The following is a 23636-nucleotide window of genomic DNA, read 5'->3' on the forward strand; positions in this document are numbered from 1 at the left end:
CTGCGCAAGCGCAACTGTCACGAAAGGCCCAGGCCGGCGTTGTTAGGCGAGCGCTTGCTACGACAGCGTAAGGAGGTGCCCGCGCGTGCGCGCACACGGTCTCTCTGCTGCTCACGTGACGGTAGCGCTGCTTTTTACGCTGCACATGAACCTCGTACATTCAGTTGCCTTTCGCAGCCTCAGCGCATACTGGCCTCCCACCTTTTATAGGGAGGAACTGGTGCTGGAATGCACTCCCAACCGGACGGAGCAACGCAAGGCGGGTTTCTGCAGAAACACGTCCCTCTCTGTGCTCCACTGAGGGCAAGCAAGAGGCGTTATCATAGTTCAAAGGGCGCTCCAGCCAGACAGCAGCTGTCTGGGACACAGATTAAGGACTGGGGTGGGCCTGGCAAGGCGAAAGTCCTGCAGGTTGGATAGAGAGCGCGACCGCAGTCCCCTGGGCTGACGCTCCCCACCCGCGCCTTATTTCTTTGCCTGTTCAGTAAACCTTCAAGAAAAGGGTACTGTATTTGCTTGCAATTTACAGCAGTGGCAGCTTGTTATCTGTCATTGTCCGCCAGCTTCACTTTTAAAAAGTGTTATTCTTGCTGTAGATGTCCATTGCTTACAAGTTCATGAGTGTGTTCAGTAAGAGGTGTTACCAACTTTCTATCCAAAGGAACAGGCTGAGCCTTCGCATATTAAGTTCATCATCTCTTCAAAGCTACTGCTTGTCCAGTGTGTAGGTGGTGTAAAGAAACATCTTGATGTGAGGGTTGGTACCTTTTATGGGCTGCATAATCTGATAAACTCTGTGATACTTGGTTGATGTGTTTTAAAGAAAAACTAAGTGAGAGCTGCACTAACATTAGCAAGGGAACCCAATTGTCCTCTTAGGTTCTGTTCAAGCCAATTTGTAGGAATAACTGTAACAGCCCCAATGTTATGATGTAAGTTGTTTATAATATTGTCTTTTAATGCTGTAACCTGCCTTGGGACTTTAAAGTGAAAGATGGCTGAAGAAAAAGAATGTATTGGGCACTGAGGATTCCTTGCTGCTCTACTCTGAGCAAGCCCTTGCTGAGAGTATAAATATATTTACTTAAACAAGTTTGTAAGCCATGTTGAAGAATATACCTGTTATACCATGAGATTTTAAATTTTTTATTTAAGATAATCTTTTTGCACACAAATATATCTGGGATATTTTCAATGTGGCAGGACTGGAGTAAGGGAGAAAGGTTTTATTTCTTCTTAGAAAGAAGTGTACTGCACGGGGTTGCCATATCTTGAAGAGCAAAAAAGAGAACGCAAAGCAAATAAATGCACATGACAACCCTAGCTTAAGGAATCTTGTTTATAGGACTAAAGGTGAAGTGACAGCATTAATCATTTAAAGTTCATTACATAATTACTGAGCCCTTCAAAACAGTGTTGCAGACCCTATGGTCTGATGTTATCCTCAGAAGGCCTTGTCCAGAACCACTTCTTTGCCCTCTTTTATTTATTATACCCTCTTCAGTACTAGGTTAAACAAGTCAAGCACCCATCATTGAGTGGATGTGTAAAAAAGCAGAAGGTACAAAGGATGGAAATGGCATAGAAATATAGAATGTGCCACAATTTCAATAACACTAAAAACATTAAACACACCAGGGTCATAAAAATGACAAAAACTTTATTGAGTGATGAAAAACTAGGTGTAGCATTAGGACAAACAAGGTTTGAGCATCACTGTAACATTAGTTTCCAGCTTCTCTTCTTTATACTAGAAGTGCAATAGATTGAATATTCAGAACATTAGTCAATTAAACTTCACTCCCAAACCCAGAAAACTGCATAGTTAAGCAGTAGTACAAATACATTTCTGCAAAACCCCTGAAGATCAAATTTATTTTTTGCTCTGATTTTGGTACAAATGTGATCACCTGCACTGATCAGACTCTGTATTTCTTTTCCCTTTTCTTCCAGCCTAAAACAGAAGGGGAAAAGCTTGTGTTATGAAAACCTAAGTATCAACAAAAAATGCTAAAATTTTCCCCAAAACAGGACTTTTGCAGAAAGCACTAGCTGTGCCTCTTCAATACTGCCACTTCCCACATGAGCCCTCTGGGAAGGGAGAGAAACACTCCTGAAAGAATGGGTGGATTCTCTCCCTTTTCACAGGTTATTTTTTTCCAGGAGGAATAGAAATCACTTGTCCTTTCCATTCTCAAGGTGTGATTCATCACCCACAAGCAGCACTTTCTCTAGACGGATGCTCATTGTTGCTGAAACAAGTGAATACACTTGTGGATCCTGAGGATAATACTAGGGAGGAGACTTATAGTATCCTCAAGTTGTTGTTTATTGCAGTACTGAAGCACAACATATACACAAAGGAATGTGTGTGAGAGGAGAATTAAGAACTGCCTGCCCGGGTCTTCATAGCTGTATTATATGACCCTGCCTGTCCTGGGTGGAAGTGACCCATGTCTGGATGCCTCCCTCACATAGGATAGATACCATATTGGCTCAAATATAAGCCACACTTCCCCCCCCCCCAAATTCTGATTGTGAAAAGTTAAAGTGAGGCTTATATTCACAACCTTACGGTATCACTGCTGAAACAGCTGCCTACGAGGGCCATCGGGAGTGTGGGACAGCAGGGCCCGTCCCAACCACATCTCCCAAGCCTCCCCCGAACCGCCGTAAGGAAGGGGTGGAGGCCACCGGCAAAGCAGCGTGGCTCCTCCTCCCCAGAAGCAGCCCACTGCTACCAAGCCTTCCCCGGCACCGGCTTGGAGAGGTAGTGCTGAGAGGCAGTTGTGTTGGGAGGTGGGTGGGCAGTGCGCTCAAAACCGAGCGCCGGCTTGGGGAGTGGGGCGCTGGGCGCCCCCCATTCAAGACAATAGTGCCAGGAGGTGGGCCGTCCCTGCAAATAAGCCTTGAATTTTAAAGGTGTGGCTTATGTGCGGGAATGTCTTATATTTGGACCAATACGGTAATTTTTGTGAGCATTTTCACCCCTCCCATTCTGAAAATCTGGTGATATCTGCTGTTGGGAGGGAACAGTTAGGAATTGTTACTTTGTTGTTTTTCATTCCTGACTCTGCTCTCTGCTGTGTGCTGTGTGCAGTTTAATATCTTCTGTAGACAAGATGGCTAAGTGAGAGGCTGTAACACTCACAAAGCCAGATCTGTAAATATGCAGTAGTTAATAGAAATAAATGAGGAATGTTTTGAAACCTCTACAAATGCTTCTGCTGTTTACTGCTGATTTGGTGCTCATAAAGCCCAGTTATGAGTCCATGATTCCCGGGTGTATGCTGAAGGTGTTCCAGACGTCCTGCCCAGGCATAGGGGCCTAAGAAGACCTGGACAGATCCTGGCATTTACCCACATATGGTAGCAGGCGGATGGTTGCTGGTAGCAGACTGGTGGTTGCAGATGGCTATTGATGGTTGGATAATTGGATGTTTCTGATCCATTTCCATCTGATGCTGCACATCGGAGTTGAGCTGTGAGCTGAAGCTGTTTTTCAAGCTGCTGTTTGATTTACAGAAAGGTATGTTGCTGGCTGCCAGGAAGACAGCAGAGACGCTTTTCCAGTTTGCCTGTTAATTGTGCTGAGTGGGGAGAGAAGTTGCTGAGAGAGTCAAGAGTATTTGGGGTGCATGAAGGGAAGTGTCTTGCTGTTAACTAAACACAGGCATGGCTTCTGCACATTCTGGCCAGATGTCTCTATCTTTTCCTCTCCTTACACCAGAGACCTATCCTACATGGCAGGTCAAAATGAAAGCACTTTTACAAAGGGAAAAGCTTTACCATATTATAGAAGATGACCCCCCTAATGAGGATGATGATGGATGGCCAGCGTGGCATGAGGCAGACATGAGAGCCAGGGGGACAATTATTCTGAGTGTCCAGGACCAGTTGTTGGTCAACTTGGAGAACCAGCAGACTGCACGGGCTGTTTGGAATAAACTTCGAGATATGCATCTAAGACAAAATGCAGGATCCAGTGTGCTTTTCTTTAAAAAGCTGTGTAGGCTGGAATTGCAGAAAGATGGTGATTTGCCCAGCCATCTAGCCCAATTAAAACGTCTCAGACAGGATCTTGTCCAGCGAGACTTAAATATTTCAGAAGCTGTTTTTGCAATGCTTATCATAAACAGTTTGGATGAATCTTATGATGCTGTAGCTGCTCAATTGTCGTCTTTGCCCAATGACCGTCTAACAGAAGATTATGTGTCTAGCGTGCTCTTGAATGAGTGGGATCGCAGACAGACTGCTAGAGAAAGCAGGGACAAGGCTGTTGGAAATGCCTACAAGCCTTCAACAGGGGAAAGTGAAAGTGTTGCAAAAGCTCTTAAAATGCGCCGCTGTTTTTCTTGCGGAGAGGTCGGCCATTTTAAAAATCAGTGTAAAAACTCTTCAAAGAAGAAGGGCAACTTCAAAGGCAAAGGGGGAGGAGGCCGAAAACCCCAAGGGCCAGCTGCATCAAAGGCTTTGATTTCACGCAGTTCTAATCAACTCACACGTTCTGTTTTTGTTGTCGACTCAGGAGCCACAAGGCACGTGGCCAATGATAAAAATCTCTTTCTTCATCTTGAGAAACAGGGAGGAGCAATTCATCAAGCGGATGGAACGACTATTAAAAGTTTGGCTCAGGGAACGGTTTCTTTGCAGAGCCTTAATGCAACAGTTAAAAATGTTATGTATGCTCCTCATTTGCAGGATAATCTCTTGAGTGTTTCTCAGCTAGACGCTCAAGGATTTAAAGTGGTGTTTGCAAACTCTCGGTGTGAAATTCTTCGAGACAACAAACTCATTCTTTATGCTAAGTGTGTTGATGGTTTATATGTATTGCCTTTTGTTACAGGTACAGCTGCTGGAGCAACTAAAGAAACTGAAAAGGCGTGCTGTAATATATCAGTAGATAAGAATGAGAAATTGCATAACCATTGTATTCATGATTATCATCGTTTGTTTGGTCATTTGCATTTCCAGGCAGTAGGTAAAATGCAAAATATGGTTGAGGGCATGAAAGTTCAAAAGTGTCCTTATCATATGAAATGTGTCTCATGTGCAGAGAACAAAATTAAGCAAGCTCCCAAAGGTACAAAATCTGGGAGGGAGGTTAAGAAACCTTATGAGATTGTGCATGCAGACTTGGTTGGACCTCTAGCGCTCTCTAGAGGAAACTCATGTTATTTTTTGGTTCTGATAGATGCCTATTCTAGATATGTTTGGGTCTATATGTTACAAAAGAAGTCTGAAGCCTTCTCTAAGTTTCAAAAATTTTGTGCATGGCTCAGGAATGTTCACGATGAGCATGTACGTTGTCTTTTCACTGACAGGGGTGGAGAATTTTGTTCAGAACAGTTTGAAAACTTTACTGCAGAACAGGGCATAGAGCACATGACTGCCACGCCCAGATCTCCATGGCAGAATGGTTTATGTGAAAGAGTAAACCAGACCTTGCAACAAGGAATTAAAACTCTGTTGCATGATTCAGGCCTACCCAACCCCTTTTGGGCTGAAGCTCTATCGTGTTTCACCTATATTTACAACCGCAGATATCAATCAGCCATTGATTGCACCCCATACGAAATGCTGTTCAAAAGGAAACCGTTTGTAAAACATTTAAAAATTTTCGGTTCTGAAGTTTGGGTGCACACTCTGCAAGGTGACAAACTGAGCAAATCTGGTCAACATGGCATTTTTCTAGGTTATGAAAAAGGTTCCTATCGTGTGCTGATGACAGACACAAACACAATTAGGCTGACCAGAAGCATGGATTGTAATCCAAAATGGGACAAAGTTGGCATTTTTCAATGTCATCCCATTTCAGATGATGAGGTGGTTAAACCAATTAACAAAGAGGCAAAACCTGTAATTGATGCTGATGGTAGCACAGATTCTGACACTGATACAGATGATCAGAATGAAAAGACCTCTTTTAAGAAATCAGATGGGTCTCACACTGATCTAGAGGTAGAATCTTTGCCAGATACAGGTCACCATTCTCCCAAGGAGGAGGAACCAGACCCAGAGGATCCCAGAGTATTGCGTAGATCTGAGAGAACTACCAAGGGACAAGCACCTAAACGATTTTCTAAAGAATTTGCTAAAGCTGCTATTTCAGATATGGCTGCCACTAGCAATCCAAACTCAGTTTTTGAACCAACTAACTACAAAGAGGTTCAAAATTTACCTGAAAAAGATGCCGAACCTTGGCTTAATGCCATGAAAGCTGAATTGAATTCCCTAAAGCAAAATGACACGTGGGAATTGGTTCCAGTAGAACCAGGCATGAAACTTGTAGACAGCAGGTGGATTTACAAAACCAAGACTGATCAGACTGGTAAAGTGGTCAGATATAAAGCCAGATTAGTTGCACGTGGTTTTTCTCAAGTTCCTGATCAGGACTATCATGAGACATATTCACCGACAGTCAAATTTGAGACAGTTAGGCTGTTGATGAAAATTGCTGCAGAAGAGGGCATGACCATATCTCATCACGACGTAAATACTGCGTTTTTGTACGGAATTCTCAATGAGAGTATTTACATGTCACCGCCAGACGGAGTGCAGATAAAAAAGGGAATGGTGTGTAAATTAAAAAAATCCCTGTATGGTCTAAAACAAAGTGCTCGATGCTGGCACACTAAGCTGACAGAAGTGCTGTTTTCCTTAGGTTTCCAGCAAGGAAAGGCTGATTCTTGTGTTTTTGTTAAAGAATCTAACCAGCACAAATTGTACTGCATTTGTTTTGTGGATGATATTTTGTTTTTCTGGAAGGATGCAAATATTTACAAAACCACTCTTGCAAAACTGCAAAAGCATTTTGATATGAAAGACCTAGGGGAAGTCAGCAATTATCTCTCACTGGAAGTAGAGAGAAATAAGCAAGGTGATGTTTTGCTGCATCAATCACGTAAGATCAATGATGTGATTGAAAAATTAAATCTGACAGATGCCAATTCTGTAGACACCCCCATGGTCACAGGGTACCAACATGATACTAATGCTAATGTTTTTCCTGACACTACATTGTTCAGAAGTGTTTTGGGTAAACTTAGTTTTATAGCAAGGTGCACAAGACCAGACATTGCTGTTAGCGTAAATTTGCTCAGCAGATATGTAAATCAACCTACAGTGCAAGACTGGAAGGCACTGAAACGCATAGTTAGGTATTTAAAAGGCACTATGCATTACAGGTTGAAGCTTACTAGCCAAAAATCTGGAGGTCTTGAGATCTATGCCGATGCCAGTTTTGGTAGTGATACAACTGATGGCAAGAGCACCTCAGGTGTGTGTTATTTGTACAATCAGTGCCTATTTGATTGGTCTTGTAAGAAACAGGCAACAATAAGCATGAGTTCATGTGAAGCAGAACTCAACGCTTTAAATTTTTCCCTCATGAATGTAGAGTGGTTGTTGCAACTATGTGAGGATATGAGAGTAAAAATTTGTTGTCCAGTTCAAGTTTATCAGGACAACAAAGCCTGCATAGAACTAATCCATTCAGAAGGGTGCAAGCAAAGAACAAAACATTTGCTAATCAAATTGCACCGTGCCAGAGAATGCATTCAGAAAGGAGTTGTAAAAGTCTCATATATGCCAGGGAAAGAAATACCTGCTGATGCTTTGACTAAAGCTGTTAATAAGGAACAACTTGGTATATATGTAAAGAAATTGCTTTTGTGCTAGATTTTCATAATGGTCAGAATGAAAAGGGGGAGGTTGTGAGCATTTTCACCCCTCCCATTCTGAAAATCTGGTGATATCTGCTGTTGGGAGGGAACAGTTAGGAATTGTTACTTTGTTGTTTTTCATTCCTGACTCTGCTCTCTGCTGTGTGCTGTGTGCAGTTTAATATCTTCTGTAGACAAGATGGCTAAGTGAGAGGCTGTAACACTCACAAAGCCAGATCTGTAAATATGCAGTAGTTAATAGAAATAAATGAGGAATGTTTTGAAACCTCTACAAATGCTTCTGCTGTTTACTGCTGATTTGGTGCTCATAAAGCCCAGTTATGAGTCCATGATTCCCGGGTGTATGCTGAAGGTGTTCCAGACGTCCTGCCCAGGCATAGGGGCCTAAGAAGACCTGGACAGATCCTGGCATTTACCCACAATTTTGTGTATCTATATATGTATCTACAGGTATCATCTCTCTCTCTGTGTATGTGTGTATAAACTGCCAAATAGAGATAACAGGTAATAAACAATTATTGTGATGGAGGAATTGTGCAGATCACTAAACAACAAGTCAGAAAAGGAGATTCTCTAAATACAGTGGATCCAGAGGAAATATTTGTAAAGTCTGCTTTAAAAGCTCCTTTTAGAGCAAACGGACACAAACTTGGTATGTAAATATAAACGATCAGGCTTGGCTCCTAAGGAAGTTCACTGAAGGAAAAGTTTCTTGTCCCCCTTCCTCTAGCAGCTCCCATTGCCTCTCTGACACTGTTCAAGACCTCCAACCTTCCTGGAGAGGCTTTTTAGGAGAGTACAGGCAGCTGCAGTGGTGGGATGGGTATAAGAAAAGTTCCTTCTGTGAGTTTCTGTTTACTTATGAAGTAGCTAGTAATGTTACCTGATATTTTGTTAGCTCTGCTTGCAGTAATTTCACTTTAGATCGTTCTTGTTCCAGTGCAGCATGAAGGCTGGTAACCTTAAAAAACAAAATAAAAAGCTCAACAATTACTGTCTTGTCTCTTAACAAAGTGATATTTGGAAGATAATGAAGTTACACGCCTATTGCAGCACTAATGAAAAAGAAAATCAGTATGTGCTATTTTGCCTATTAGCGGAGTTTCAAAATTATTGCCTGAACTTTTCCTGGAAATAATGTGGCAACATGTACCATTTCTGGCAGCAAGTTCACAATATTTTGAGAATTACTGGAAACTATATAAAGTTGCTGTTGCAAAGAGAAAAAAATGTGATTACATCTTACTAATTTTTACTCACTGAAATGAATCCATCTAAGCTGGATGCAGTGGGAAGGTCCGGTTCCATGAACATAACTCTACTCATAGTTCTTCCAACCCAGTTGTTCTGATATTTTGATTTAATATGCTTTTTAAAATATATTACAGAAATGTTTACCTGTAAAGTCAGCTCATTCTTAATACTCTGAGATTCATCGACCTGAAGCAGTATTTCGGCTTTATCTTTCACTAAAGTTTTAAAACAAAAAAGATTAGACTTCCTATTTTTAAAGATGTTGAGAATAGTTAGAGGCACATTTTTCAAGCACCACAAAACATAGCTGATGGGCTGCATTCCGCCATGCAGGAGTCACAGACTGCACAGGGCTGCTATGAAATAAAAACTGAACAAGCCTATTTGTCTTAGCACTGTCCAAACAATTTGCAGATAGATTTAAGGAACATAATAACTTTTAAAAAGAATTTAAATACAGTATTTAACAAACAAAGCAGTACTTACTCTCTCCTTCCTGCAGCATTTTCAACAGCTGTGCATTTCGTGCTTTCACTTCCTTATACTTTGCCTAAACATTTTGAAAGATCAGTTATTACAAATGGCATATTTAAACAATATGGACATTAGAGTATTAGTTGTACAGTGCAATCTTATGCATGTCCATGTTTACTGAAACTTACTGTCCAGTAAGTGTATTTAGAATTGGTGCCTTAACATTTCAAGATCAATCTCTAATCTAAGGGTCAAATGGAAAATATAATACACAAGTACATTCAAGATTCCCCAAATTCCATTTTTGAAAAAAGTGTATGTGTGGGTGAGCTTCAAGAATCAGAGGAGAGGATGGCAGAGAAAAAGAGAAATATATTGTTGAGCTGGAAATTCACAAAATTGCCCCATTTATATAAGGTTGGCTGTTGCCTTCAAAGATCAATTAATCTTCTTTGATCCCTACTGACAATTAAACAGATGGGGAGGGCAATGTGCTACAAATAATTACTCTTGACAACATTCATAAATGCAACAAAAATATCTAATAAGTTAAAAGAAAGGAGATTCCAACTAAACCAGTAGGAGCTGTTCAACAGTGAAACAGACTCCCATGAGAGGTGATTCTATGATTCTAGTAAACACATCCCAAGTCTGGTTATCCCCCCACTGAACCAAATTCTTCTGAACATTAACAAACTGTTGACAAGTAGTTAATTATTTATAAATGTGGACTTTTAATGCAACATGTCCAACTCTCTCACGTGGTAGAAACACCTATAATTACTAAGTTCTCTCCCCATAGCAGCATTAACTGGCAGAATAAAGAATATCTATGAAAGAAAACAGTAAGAAAAAGGATTTATTTACAATTACTATGTCATTATGTGGTCTTTCTGAGGCTGGGGATGGAGGATTGATAGCGTACACTGAAAGCCTTTAAATGATAAGCCTATTTTACTAAGTAAAAATCTTTTATTTACTTCTGAAATAATAACCTTATCTAGATGCCAACCTCTCCTACTAATATAGATGTAATTTTTATTTTGAAAAGCAGTGCTTTGAAAAGGCTAATACTGTATAATAAATACTTTCAATCTAAACATTTGTTTAAATTAAATGCTGCATAAAGAAACCCATTACATACCTCCCATTGAGTGATTATACTCTTTAATTGCTGGATTTCTGCATCTTTCCTCTCAAGTTCCAGCTTTAGTCTCTCTATTCTTCCGTCTTTCAATACAAAATCCTCCAGATTTTTAAAAGAGATACAATGTAAAATGAATTTTACACCCTTAACGAAGTTGAAGAGATGTGAACTACTGTTTAATCATTCAAAATATTTTCAAAAGTAACAAATGAACATAGGTATGCTTTAAAATGCTAGCAATTTAAACTTTTAGTATTTCAAAAATACAATGGAACTTACTATATGGTCACATACTATGGAAACTGACACATAACACTGATTATTAGTCCAAAATGTTTCCTCATTCAGGAAGCTATTACAGTTGGTCAAAAATTATTTCACTACAAAGAAATATCAATCATTACCCAGAGGATAAGCTGCCCCTGAAATTCAGAGCAGCTTTAAAAGGTGACCTGTCCAGAGTTCAGGGAGGGCAGGTATAGGGAGCCTGTGGTTCTACACACGTTGCCAACTACAACCAACTCCCAGGAGAGGTCTCTGCAGTCTGAAGGCAGGCAAATCTTGTCCCCATTTTGAAAAAGGGGTTGGGGAGAAGACCCATGTACAGTGGTACCTCTGGATACGAACGGGATCCATTCTGGAGCCCTGTACACATCCAGAACAGTACTTACCCTGAAGCGCCGAATCTGTGCATGCTCCCCACGCGATTCAGCACTTCTGCGCATGTGTGTGACGTCATTTGGCGCGTCTGCACATGCGCGAATCACCAAACCCGGAAGTAACCCGTTCCATTACTTCTGGGTTTGGCGCCTACATATCCCGTGTTGTACGCAACCTGAAGCATACGTAACTAGAGGTATGACTGTAACTACTGAACCACTTGATGCTCATGCCAGGAAAGGTTCTGGAACATATAATTAAACAGATAGTCTAGGGATACTTAGAAAAGGATGCTGTGATTACTAAGGCCTAGCCTGGGTTTCTCAAAACAAGTAATGTCTGTTGAAATCCAATTTCTTTTTTTGATCTAGCTACAAGCTTAGCGAATCAGGGGGGTGCTGTGGATGTAGTATATCTTGATTTCAGTAACACTTTTGTTAAAGTCCCCCATAATATTATTGTGCAGAAACTGGTAAAATGTGGGCTGGATGAGGTAAATGTGAAGTGGATTTGTAGCTGGTTGACTGACTGAACCCAAAGGGTACTCATTAATGGTTCCTTGTCATCCTGGGGGGGGGGAGACAAGTGGGGTGCTGTAGGAATTGAGGGGATGTTCATCAAATCTGCAGATGACACCAAACTGGGAGGGGTAACCAATGCTACAGAAGACAGAATCGGGATTCAAGATGACTTTAACAGATTGGAGAACTGGGCCCAAACTAACAAAATAAATTTCAATAAGGACAAATGTATCGTACTTAGGCAGGAATAACCTGTTGCACAGGGGACACCTGGCTTGCCAGTAATACATGTGAAAAGGATTTAAGAGTCTTAGTAGATCACAAGCCTAACATCAGGCACCCCCAAACTGCGGCCCTCCAGATGTTTTGGCCTACAACTCCCATGATCCCTAGCTAACGGGACCAGTGGTCAGGGATGATGGGAATTGTAGTCCAAAACATCTGGAGGGCCGAAGTTTGGGGATGCCTGCCTAACATGAATCAACAGTGTGACGCAGCAGCAAGAAAACCTAATGCTATTCTAGGCTGCATCAACAGAAGAATAGGGATCAAGGGAAGTAATAATACCACTCTATTCTGCCTTGGTCAGACCACACCTGGAATAGTGTGTCTAGTTCTTAGTGCCACAGTTTAAGAAGGGTATTGACAAGCTGGAATCTGTGCAGAGGAGGGTGACCAAAATGATCCAATGGTCTGGAAACCAAACCTTATAAGGAACAGCTGAGGAAGTTGGGTATGTTTAGCCTAGATAAGAAGAGAGTGAGGAGATAGCCATCTTCAAATTTCTAAAGGGCTTTCACAGGGAAGATGGAGCAAGCTTCTTTTCTCCTGCTCCAGAGTGTAGAACCTGAACCAATGGGTTCAAGTTACAAGAAAGGAGAGTCCAACTAAATATTAGGAAGAACTTTCTGATGTTAAGAGATGTTCAACGGTGGAATTGACTAATGTGAAAGGGAGGTTTTTAAACAGAGATTGGATGGCCATCTGTCATGGATGCTTTAGTTGAGATTCTTGCATTCCAGAGGATTGGGTTAGATGACCTTCAGGGTCCCTTCCAACTCTACAATTTCATGCTTCTATTATTAGTCCTGGAAACCATGGGCAATGAATGGCCAGGGATGGTGAGAGCTGTAGCTCAGCAGCATCTGGTGTGCCACGGGTTCTCCACTCCTAGGGTAGGTGAACAAACACACCAATCCCTGTGGCACACATTTTTTAAACCAATTTTACTCGACTCTTCAGCCAAAAAGGTGAATAAAAAGTTAAAAAAAATGGCAATCCATGCCAGAGGCTTACTACACAAAATGAAAAATGGAAGAATAAAACAGGGAAACTCAGGCAACCGTTCTTAAAGTTACAGTTTCCGTGTCAGATATGTCTCAGAAGAAATTTAGTAGCCTTTTCATACCTATATGCACTTTTAAGCAGCTACTCAATTTCACCTCCTCTATTATAATCAGTACAGTATACTTTCAGGAATGTTCATTTAACATACATGTGTGGGATCACGTGATGTACTGTTATCCATTCCATTATCTGTGATATGCTCTCTTCTTTTCTCCCTAGTAATTATTTTGTGAACATCGTCTTCCAGTCTATTGAAGAATTCACCATCATGCAAGACAGTATGTGAAGAGCTCAATTCCTGCCAAGAAACTATAATTAATTTCTATTAAAACAATTCAGCAACTTAACAATAAGTAATTACTCTAAGCCAGGCATCCCCAAACTTTGGCCCTCCAGATGTTTTGGACTACAATTCCCATCTTCCCCGATCATTGGTCCTGTTAGCTAGGGATCATGGGAGCTGTAGGCCAAAACATCTGGAGGGCCGCTGTTTGGGGATGCCTGCTCTAAGCCTTTTATATGAAATCCCAATCTAAATATGAAATTTCAGCTTTAAAGCAATTTACAATACATTTTTTTTAAATGCCCTCCATCCCTACAATAGGTCTTGGTAATTGCATCAGGCAAAAAATTAGCATCATTTTAATAATGCTTAGATACTATTTTAATCACTTGCTAAATTTGCTGGCCTTGTAATGCAGCAAGACATGGAATACATTCATGTCTTTCAGAAACAACCAAGTAACCATTGTCTTGCTACAATGCTTTCATTCTTTGCCTTCCCAGCACAGTAAGAAAACGTTGCATCATTCAGTTTGAGGGTAAAGCCAAGGCTTAATTTCCCCAAAGTGATGTTATCATGTAGTACGCTTAGACCGACTACTGAGTACTATGATGTCATCACATTCACTACCTGGACCATGATTAGCTGAGATCACAGTCATTCAAAAAGCCAAAAGAGAAGCTAGAAACAAAAAATTATAGCAACTAAACAACCGAAGATTAGGCTGTGAACAGGTACAAGAGAGGCAGCTAATAAGAACTGATTAGGTTTTTCAAGGGACCATTTTGAACTTTCAAGAGCCCACTTTCCTTGTTAAAAATATATAGTGCAAAAAATTTGGTGCAGCCACAGAAATTATTCACGGAGAAATCTTAAAACAACTTACGTTGAAATGTTAATTTAATAGCACAATCTTTCATATACAATTTCTTCACAATTTCTAGGTTCCTGCTGTTCACTTAAGTCTCCCCAATAGAGCCACAAACAATATTTTCATGTCACTTATTTAGACAGAGCATGTACTAATGCTTGCCAAGAAAGTGGAAAAATTAATGGTGCCATTTAAAGAATTCCCTCATTAGATACTTCAAGCATTATTTTTGTTTGATCAGGTACTTACCTCCTGCTTTTTGGGAATGTGATCTGAAACATGAAAAATTTAAGTTACAGATTAAATTTAATTTGTGAATTAAAACCCTAAAACTGATTATCCAGGAATATTTCAGTGCCATTGTCAGGATTTTCCAACTCTCCCTCCCCTCAATCAGCTCTCCTGTTCCCGGACGGACTGGTGAGAAAGGCGAGGGCTGGGAATCCTTCCTGCAAAGCGTAGTCAAAACAATCTTAGCGGTAGCTGCCACCACCCCTCTGTTCCCACCATGCACTCCAGGGGAGGAACCAGAGAAGAAATCCCCCTCCTGTTACCAGGTGCAAGGCTCTCAGTCTCTTTTTGAGACTCGGACAGAAGTTCATCCGGTTTGGCTTTTCCTTGCTCAAACCCAGGCCCACTGTACCGTGCAGCCTACAGAAGAATTAGTTCAAAAGATTCCTTACAGGACTCTGGCCCACTTTAACGTGACACCAGCAAGCGTATCAAATTGGCAAGTGACCAAATGGCTTTAGGGACTGGACCAGAGCTTTCCCCCCTTAGCAAAGCACACACAAAAAGGAAATAAAGCAATGTCCCCTTTCCAAGGTTTATTTAAAAACTTAAAACAAGACAGCTTAAAAATCAGTGCACATTTCTTAGGACGTTACCAACAGAAAAACAATAAAAGTGTATAGTCTTTCTAGCTAAATACGTATGCATACATCGGAGTTTCAAAGAATGAAATGAAGACACAAAGCATTGCGGGTCCACGGACCCCTCCCTCTCACAGCCTCATGCTGACAGGGTCTTTGGCAAGCTGCTGTTGGCAAAATGCAAAGTTCCAACACCAGAGGAACTATCCTTATCCAATTTAGTCCCATGGGGTTCCGTGATTAAACCAATGAAAGGGCTGTATCAATTAAGGCCTGCCAATGACTTTTAGGTGTGAGCATAACTCACAACTGTCCCTTAGTTAGGGCACTAAGTGGGGTTTGGAATGTCTTTGGGTAACTCCTCATTTCTTCTCAGGCTAATTGATCTACAGCAGACACTCAGGTGAAGAGGGTCTCCTGATCTTCCTTGACCCAATCCGCATACCACAAATTCTGCTATATGAATATAAATCAGACTAATCAGATAACACAGGGGCCTCTTTTTACAGCCTGTAGACAATTAAATCAAACAGAGAAGGGAGGGGGGAAGAGCAGGGCTGCTTAGAGGAGTCATTCTGAACTCCTAACCTGAGGTTTTCCCTTCTCCCATAATCCTTCAGGGGTATGAACCAAGGATTCTGATAATTCTAGGGCCCTGGCATGACAGCCATACTCTGCTAAATTATAAAATAAGATTCTCTAAGTCTAAGCTAAAATTTCCATTCGTACTTTAAATTCCTTGTATTCTGTTTTGCCAGATTTATAAATCTAGCAACAAGGCACCACTTGACCCACCAGAAACTAAACTACTGCAACCCAGTATCAAATTTGCCACAAAGTGTGATCAAGTGTGTGATTTTCAAAATGGCCCCTGGTTTTCTGGGATGAAACCAATTTAGAGGTTCTTCAAAGTAGTTTTTGGCCTGGTGTTAAAACTAAAACTGCTTTAGCTGTCCTGCTGGACGACCTTTTCTGGGGAATAGAAGGAGAGAGTCCAACTATGCCGATTCTACTATATCCTTCTCTCAGCAGTATTTAAAGGTAAAATATCAAAGCAGTGTAAAGTTTCATTAAGACTTTAGCTCTTTGTACAGGCATTCTGTCCATGGGAGACTTCTGATTAAGCAGAGAGATCTCACTAACCAAAGGGGAAGAAGCATATTTTGCCAATTCTCCACCCACCTCCAGGACACAAACACTTCTCAGATTGTTTCAATTAATCTCCCAATACTCTGGAATATATCTGAGGGTACAAAGGGGAAATTGGCAAAAGTCCCCCCACTCACACTGTTGGCGATGGAAGTGAAGTCTGAATCCTGAATCTGAATTCCTAACCGGACAGGTGTCTACATCTTGTGACTCTTTAAGAGACCTAATGATTTGATGAAACATTTAGCACTCAAAAACTTACCTATGTTAGTATCAGACTGGAAATCTTTTAAAGACACAGTGAGAGGTTTGTCTTTTCCCTGCTGATTTTTTCTTTTCTCTTTCTTGTGTACAGCTTTTGATGGAGGAGAAGCACTTTCAACAGTTTCATATTCCTGTAAAGAAAAAAAACACCTTATACATCTGTCCTTAATTTGAGAGGCTAAATCATAGAACATTATGGTTAAACACTGCCAAAGGGAAAACAAGTTACGCAAAGAAATATTTTGAAACAATATAAAGCATTTTAGTCTCTTGCTTAGTATTTTGAACCTGTTTCTATGCAATATGCAACTGGCCTCTCTAAACAAGTAAACCACACATCCAGCATTGTACACAAAACTAAATAAGAAATAATTCTGTTTTCACCACTACTATTACTATAGGCAATATTTTCTTGATCTGCTATTAACTCAACTGAATCTAGCAAAAAAAAACTACAGCTGTACATAGGCTCATAAAAAGTGCACTGTTAAGAATACAGTGGTACCTCTGGATACGCACACCTCCAGTTGCGTATCGTTCAGGATGCGAGCGCGGCAAACCCGGAAGCATTTTTCCGGGTTTCACCATGCGCACCTGCGCAGAAGCGGTCTACTGCCATGCACGCATGCGCAGAAGCAGTCCCTCCAGTTGCGAAAACCTCGGGATTCGATCGGAGCTCCGGAACGGATCCTGCCCACAGCCGGAGGTACCACTGTATTTGTGTTTTAATTATACTTAGAGAAGGGAATACCTTTTTGTGTTCTTCATATTCCAGTTTGCTGAGAAGTAAAGCTTTTTCAAGATCGGCTTCAAACATTTCAGAAGTCAACTGAAGAAACAAGATGGAAAAGTGTACCATGTGGCAGCGTTTTATTCAAACATACACCACCCTCTATCTTAGTATCACGTCAGTTACTTATCAGTCACTCCCTCCCCTAAAGAGGTACATCTAGCATCTTCATTATATAGCTTCTGGAAATTGCTGAGGACACACCTCTTTTGACGCTAGAGATGTATATTTTTAGGATCCACCTTATTTGATTGTTGGTTGTTTTAAACTGCTTTTAACATTGTGTTTTAATTGTTGTAACCTACTGAGAACCAAAGGGTGAAGGGATGGGTAACAAATGATATTATTTGGCACCTTGACTAGAGAATAAATCTCAATGAACTAAATGTAACTTTTTTCTCAAAACACACACTCATGATTGCTGAAAGTTATAGCCTGATCATTTGCACATTTATGCAGAATTAAGTCCTATTGTGTTTAACAGAGCTTTCTTTCAAACCTGACCCAAATGCCTGCCAATGCTAATGCATACAAAGCAGGTGCAGCAGTTAAAATGAACAATCACGAACACTTAAAACTTTAAAATAACTTATCTGATGAATTACCTGTTCATCTCTTTGTCTCCACTCTTGCCAGTTCTCTTCCTGAGAATCTTTCCTTGCTGAATTATGTAATGCTTGCTCATGCTGAGACAAAGAAGCTCCATGGGAACTTTTCTGAGGGATTTTCTTAAAAGCGAGATTTCTGAGCTATAAAAACAGTAAACATAATAATTTTATAAAGTATAAAACAATGTGACAAGCTGAAACCTCAGTGTAGGTGTGCTCTAAAGTGCCTTACATTATTCTGGTGATTTGATTAAGAAGAAACCCTCACATAATGTTGGTGGTCTAAACTGGCTAGAACAATAAACACACGTTAGGTTCCCTGTGTACAAATGGCCAGAGGAACAAGGAAATATCAGCTGGGCCCAAACTGTAAGTGTAAATATACAATTCACCACATCATTCCAGCATTCTCAAACTGAGCCCTCTACCTTTCCCCTTCCCCTTGTAATTAGTAAGCACAAATGCAGATCTGTATCTCTTTTTCATTTATGTATTGCGCCTACCACCAGAACTATACTGAATTATTGAATGACACAATACTTTTGGAGACTAGTTTTCTCTGAAAATACGAATAAAGGTAAAGGGACCCCTGACCATTAGGTCCAGTCGTGACCGACTCTGGGGTTGCGGCGCTCATCTCGCGTTATTGGCCGAGGGAACCAGCGTACAGCTTCCGGGTCATGTGGCCAGGATGACAAAGCTGCTTCTGGCAAACCAGTGCAGCACACGGAAACGCCATTTACCTTTCCGCTTGGAGCGGTACCTATTTATCTACTTGCACTTTGACGTGCTTTCGAACTGCTAGGTTGGCAGGAGCAGGGACCAAAATAGGAATAAAAGTATGGTGTTTTAAAATATCAATAATGGTGGGTTGTAGCCAATGGTGGCTTTATGTAAGCTGAGGTGCGACTTAATGTAAGGGTAAAAAGGTAAAGTGAGGTACCCCATTGCCACAAAGCCTCCCCATCAATTCCAGTCTCCTGTGCCATATCCCACTGTTCCACATGGTCCCATAACCTTCAGGGGCAATAAGTGAAAACCAGGTGCCCTGCATCAAGTGCTTTTGCTAGCACAATTGGATATAACCTGACAGGAATTCCATAGCAACGGATGCATTACAAATATCATGAGTAGCTACAATATAGTAAGAAAGGAAGCAAGTAAGAAAGGAAGCAAAGGAAACTCTTCCAAGTTCTAAATAATTCATAATATGTTTTAGAAGTATTGCTAATTTAGTATTTGTTTGAAAACTGAATAACACTTAATACTACTCAATAATATTTGTATACAGTGGTACCTCTACTTACAAATGTTTCTACTTACGAACGGAGCTCCGTCCGCCATCTTGGATGCGGTTTAGATAGGATTTTTTCTACTTATGAATTTTTAGATAGGGTTGCTTCGACTTACGAATTTTTTCTCCCAATGCATTCCTATGGGATTCAACTTACAATTCTTTTCGACTTATGAATGTGCATTCGGAACGCATTAAATTTGTAAGTAGAGGTACCACTGTATAGGCATTGTCACCCACAAACAGGATTTGTTTTATTTTAAACCTATCTGAACCATATGCACCAATATATGCTATGAACCTAGACACCTACATTAAAAGAAAACAAGCACTCAAACATCTGCCCTGCCTTAGGGCAGATTTCTTCAGAAACATCTCCTTCCAAAGATAAACGTTTTGGATTAGGATGCCATTCTAGTTTTGAAAGAAAGGTGTTTAGGATTCACCTGATCCTAAACACCTTCCCACTTCTAACCCCTGCTGGAATCTTCACCACATCTCAAGTATACTTAATTCTTGATCCTTCACTTTTTGACCTTTCCTTTGCATGTATGTGTATACCTGGCCCAACTGAGTATTGAAACATAACAGTTACATCACCTCATTGGCTTCACTCTGCTGCTGTTCCTTCTTTTTTCTTCTCTTTTCTTTTTTCTTTTCATTTGTGGTTGACTTGCTGCCTAAAGCTTGGGACTTTCCACCATTTCGACTGTTTCTTCCTTTTCCAGATTCTGAATCGGATTCACTGCCACTATCAACTTGCAAAAGAGCAAACCGTGATGCCGTAGTAGGAACTGAACTAATAACTGCAGAGGCCATTTTAATGTTGGAGGCGTCTAGAAGCAAGCCGCTGTTTCAAGAAGCTTCCTGGATAAGTAACAGCAATATAAGAATCCATTTTACTATAAGAGCACTGGTATATTAAATCACTTTTTTAAAAAAAAGGTTTAGAGTTTTATATAGTAACCAAAAGACCTCACAAACAAAACCACCACATTTTTCTGAATCAGGTTTGATAAATTTTTCTTTCATTCATTTTGCAGAGTTATGTAACCTAGAAATACCATATCCGTTAAGCTCCAGGTGCATTAATCAATGTGGTGACTGAGAGCATGCCCAGGATTAATAGGCCCAGAAATAGCTGGCCCCTTTTTGGACAATACCCTGAATAAGTTGTTCAAGGGACGGGGTAATAATTTTTTCAAGAAAGCAGAAATACTTTTAATGAATGAGGAAGGGAAGCCCCAAAGTACTTCTTTAATAACTATTTTTAATTGAAATAAATAAATTAAAAGTTTGTTATGGGTATAAGCTTTTGTGTGCATGCACATGTCTTCAGGTATTTTTAATTGGTAGTTTTTGTTGAATTTCTTGTAGCAGCCTTGGATGACTAATTTATACTACTTTCTGTGCCAAATATAAAGAATGGTGATAAAAATAAAGCAAAAAACCCAATAACTTAATACTATAGGATAAAGCAAAAAACCCAATAACTTAATACTATAGGATTGCTTTTTCATTGTTATTATAATTTGAAAAAGTAAATAAATAATACTGTTATTCACTCTCTAAACTTTGTGCTTATTAAACACTTCAGATGATAGAAAGGTCACCAATAGGAACTATTACCGTACTAACAATGTAGCTGTCATTTTATTCCTAGGTAGGATTGCAAAAGGGAAGCTCATTGATCTTTTGAAAACACTGGCACACAAGTATAGTCCAGAAGAAGATTAACAAGGATTTTATAAGAAACTATCATGTGCTCTTAAGGATTAAGTTTAGGAGTCTGTGGAACTATGGTTCCCATCAAAGAAACATGTTTTAAACAAAGAGAGCTATGTAATTTCATGAAAGTGTAACTGTGAAAAAGTATCAGATGAAATGTTTATAGTGGATCTTGCTACACCACTGTTGGAAACTCCAAGGTTCAAAGACAGAACTCCTAGATCTTTTAATCAAGAGGAATAAGCATGAGGCATCTTCCCTGCTTTCTAAAGAATTCAATACGATGAATTCGTGTCTCCTTGGCATTTTTTTAACAATGATATGGGTGTCTCTTCTTCCACATGCAAGAAGGCCCAAATAATACTATCTAACAAGAAACTATGGATCAAAATCTACAACGCTAATATTCCATGTAGATGTTTTCTGAACAAGGTGCAAGTTTTTCAAAAGGTACAGTTGCATTCTTTGTTTACAGAGATCTTAAAACAGACTTTCCATCTTCTGCTTTAGGCATGTACTTATGAGAATCAAGGTTTTGACAAAATGTTTTAGAAAATGGATGAAATTGCCTTCTGTGATGCTAAATAGGTTGCAATCTTATTTGCAGTAGCCTGGGAATGTCTCATTAATGTACAAATACTGAGCAGACACTGCTCTATAAAATAGATTAAATAAACACAATTTCATAATGATAAATATATGAAAATGAATACGTATGCTTTACATGTCTGTAAACATAGCAAGACATGAAGTTAAACAATTACTTATAAATGACTTATATATATATATGCCTAAAGAACAATCCTGCAAAGTTCAGACAATTGAACTTTCTTACCACCAGAAACTGGTTCAACAAAACATGTCATTTAACAAGATCAGGGGTCAACAAACTTTTTCAGCAGGGGGCTGGTCAACTGTCGCTCAGACCTTGTGGGGGGCAAGGCTATATTTTTTTTGGGGGGGGGTGATGAATGAATTCCTATGACCCACAAATAACCCAGAGATGCATTTTAAATAAAAGGACACATTCTACTCATGTAAAAACATGCTGATTCCCAGACTGTCCTCGGGCGGATTTAGAAGGTGATTGGGCCGGATCCGGTCCTTAGTTTGCCTATCCATGAACCAGATCATTAACACACTTACCAATGCCAATAGCTTTCTGCAGTTTTATCCCATATCAACAGGGGCACGACCCAGCTAAAGCTAAGCCCTTTAAAGTTCTCATGTTTGGGGACTCATTTTCCAATTCTGCCCCACAGAGACGAGTGGAGGATAGTGCTCCTGAAATGCCATATATCCCGTTCAGTTCTGGGTTCTGCATTCAAGAAAGGGATGACTGAGAGACACCCCAAGATTCACAGGCCCAGAAGTAAAAAAAAAAAAACCCTTCCCCTACTTTTTTGGAGAAGACCATGTAAAAATAAAAAGGCACATTAATGAAAGCTAAGGTAATTATCACAAATTGTGGGGTGAGGTTTCACTTTTAGCCCCCCTCTTTCGTTTCAGCAGAAAGGCCCCCCAAAGGGCAGCACCCCACCCCCCGCCCGCCTGAACCCCCCAACAGCTCTCGCTTGTATCTGGAAAGAAAACCAAACCGTTCGGCGCCACCCACCACGGAGGGAACCTTGCTGCCGAGAGCCCAGCCCGAGCAGCAGCCGCCTCGGAGGGGCTGGAAGGAGACAGACAAGGCAAGGCAGGCAGGCAGGCAGGCAGGCTCCGGGTCCCCCTTGGACGAGGCCTGGTCTCGGCGGGAGCGAGAGAGAGAGATGGCGGCCTTTCCGAGCCCCGAGGGGTGCGGAGAGCGAGGGGCCACGGAGGCCGCCTCACGGACGGCGGAGGGGCTGAGAGAAGCTGGCGGGGGCGGCGGGGGCCGCGAAACGGTTCGGGGCGTCGCGTGAGGGGCGGTAGGAGGAAAGGCTCTCGCGCCGGACTCGCTCGCGGAGTTTGTTTACGTCTCGGGACGCGGAGGGAAGGAAGAAGGGGCGGGGGGCGCATGCGCAACAAAGCGGGTTTGTGACGTCTGCGAGACCGGGACGTGGTGACGGGGACGCGAAAGGGCGCTGCCCCCCCCCCCCAAAAACCCTGAGTCTCTGCTGGGTCTCTCTTCTGTGCGCTGCTGCCGGCCCCGCTTTCTCTTTGCGTCCCCCCTCCGTTAAGTGCGCTCCGTGGGCGGGGGCAGGTCCCGTCACCCGGGGTCAAAACGGTTCTGTTCCGTTGCTCTTCTGGGGAAACACGTGGTTGACGTTCTGCTGTTGGCGTTGACTACGCACTTGTGCTTTTATCATTTTAGTATATGCTCTTTTACATTTCTTTTTTTTTTAAAGCAGGGTTAGTGGCGCTCTCCGGAAAGGAATACTGTACAGTACAGTATATATATGGGTGTGCATCTATATCTATAGATAGATTTAAAAATTTTTTTTTAAAAAAAATCCTTCCAGTAGCACCTTAGAGACCAACTAAGATTGTCATTGGTATGAGCTTTCCTGTGCATGCACACTTCACCCATCTATCTATCTATCTATCTATCTATCTATCTATCTATCTATCTATCTATCTATCTATCTATCTATCTATCGAGGCTAAATTAAAAAACGAACTTTATTAGGCAAACAGTGCTCCTTTACGTCCCTGAAATCGATTTAGACATGCCTAATTGTGCGCTGGAATGACTTTTAAGACATTTTCT

The 23636-nt window shown here is 41.0% G+C and overlaps 1 protein-coding gene across 1 annotated transcript; it reads right to left on the reverse strand.

Annotated features, from left to right (window-relative positions):
• Positions 1-1643: 1643 nt before the first annotated feature.
• On the reverse strand, positions 1644-22907 carry GKAP1 (G kinase anchoring protein 1). The gene is made up of 12 exons (XM_035099990.3): positions 22563-22907; positions 19820-20086; positions 17923-18066; positions 17279-17356; positions 16526-16658; positions 14492-14514; positions 13237-13386; positions 10558-10659; positions 9426-9489; positions 9084-9154; positions 8569-8646; positions 1644-1954 (listed from the first exon to the last, which is right to left on the reverse strand). Exons 2-12 carry the CDS (start codon positions 20036-20038, stop codon positions 1907-1909), a joined length of 1110 nt encoding a protein of 369 aa, XP_034955881.2. The 5' UTR covers positions 20039-20086; positions 22563-22907; the 3' UTR covers positions 1644-1906.
• Positions 22908-23636: the final 729 nt, after the last annotated feature.

This window comes from Zootoca vivipara, chromosome 10 (genome assembly GCF_965207765.1).
Source record: "Zootoca vivipara chromosome 10, rZooViv2.hap1.1, whole genome shotgun sequence".
Lineage (NCBI taxonomy): Eukaryota > Metazoa > Chordata > Lepidosauria > Squamata > Lacertidae > Zootoca > Zootoca vivipara.

Bases quoted from the DNA above. Each gene is read 5' to 3' on its own strand.
- GKAP1 (XM_035099990.3), bottom strand. From the start codon at position 20,038: ATGGCCTCTGCAGTTATTAGTTCAGTTCCTACTACGGCATCACGGTTT. The intron at 18,067-19,819 runs GTGATGTAACTG...CTGTTTTTATAG, and splicing joins AGCAGAGTGAAGCCAATGAG to CTCAGAAATCTCGCTTTTAA. The intron at 1,955-8,568 runs GTAACATTACTA...CTTCTGTTTTAG, and splicing joins CAGAGCTAACAAAATATCAG to GCTGGAAGAAAAGGGAAAAG.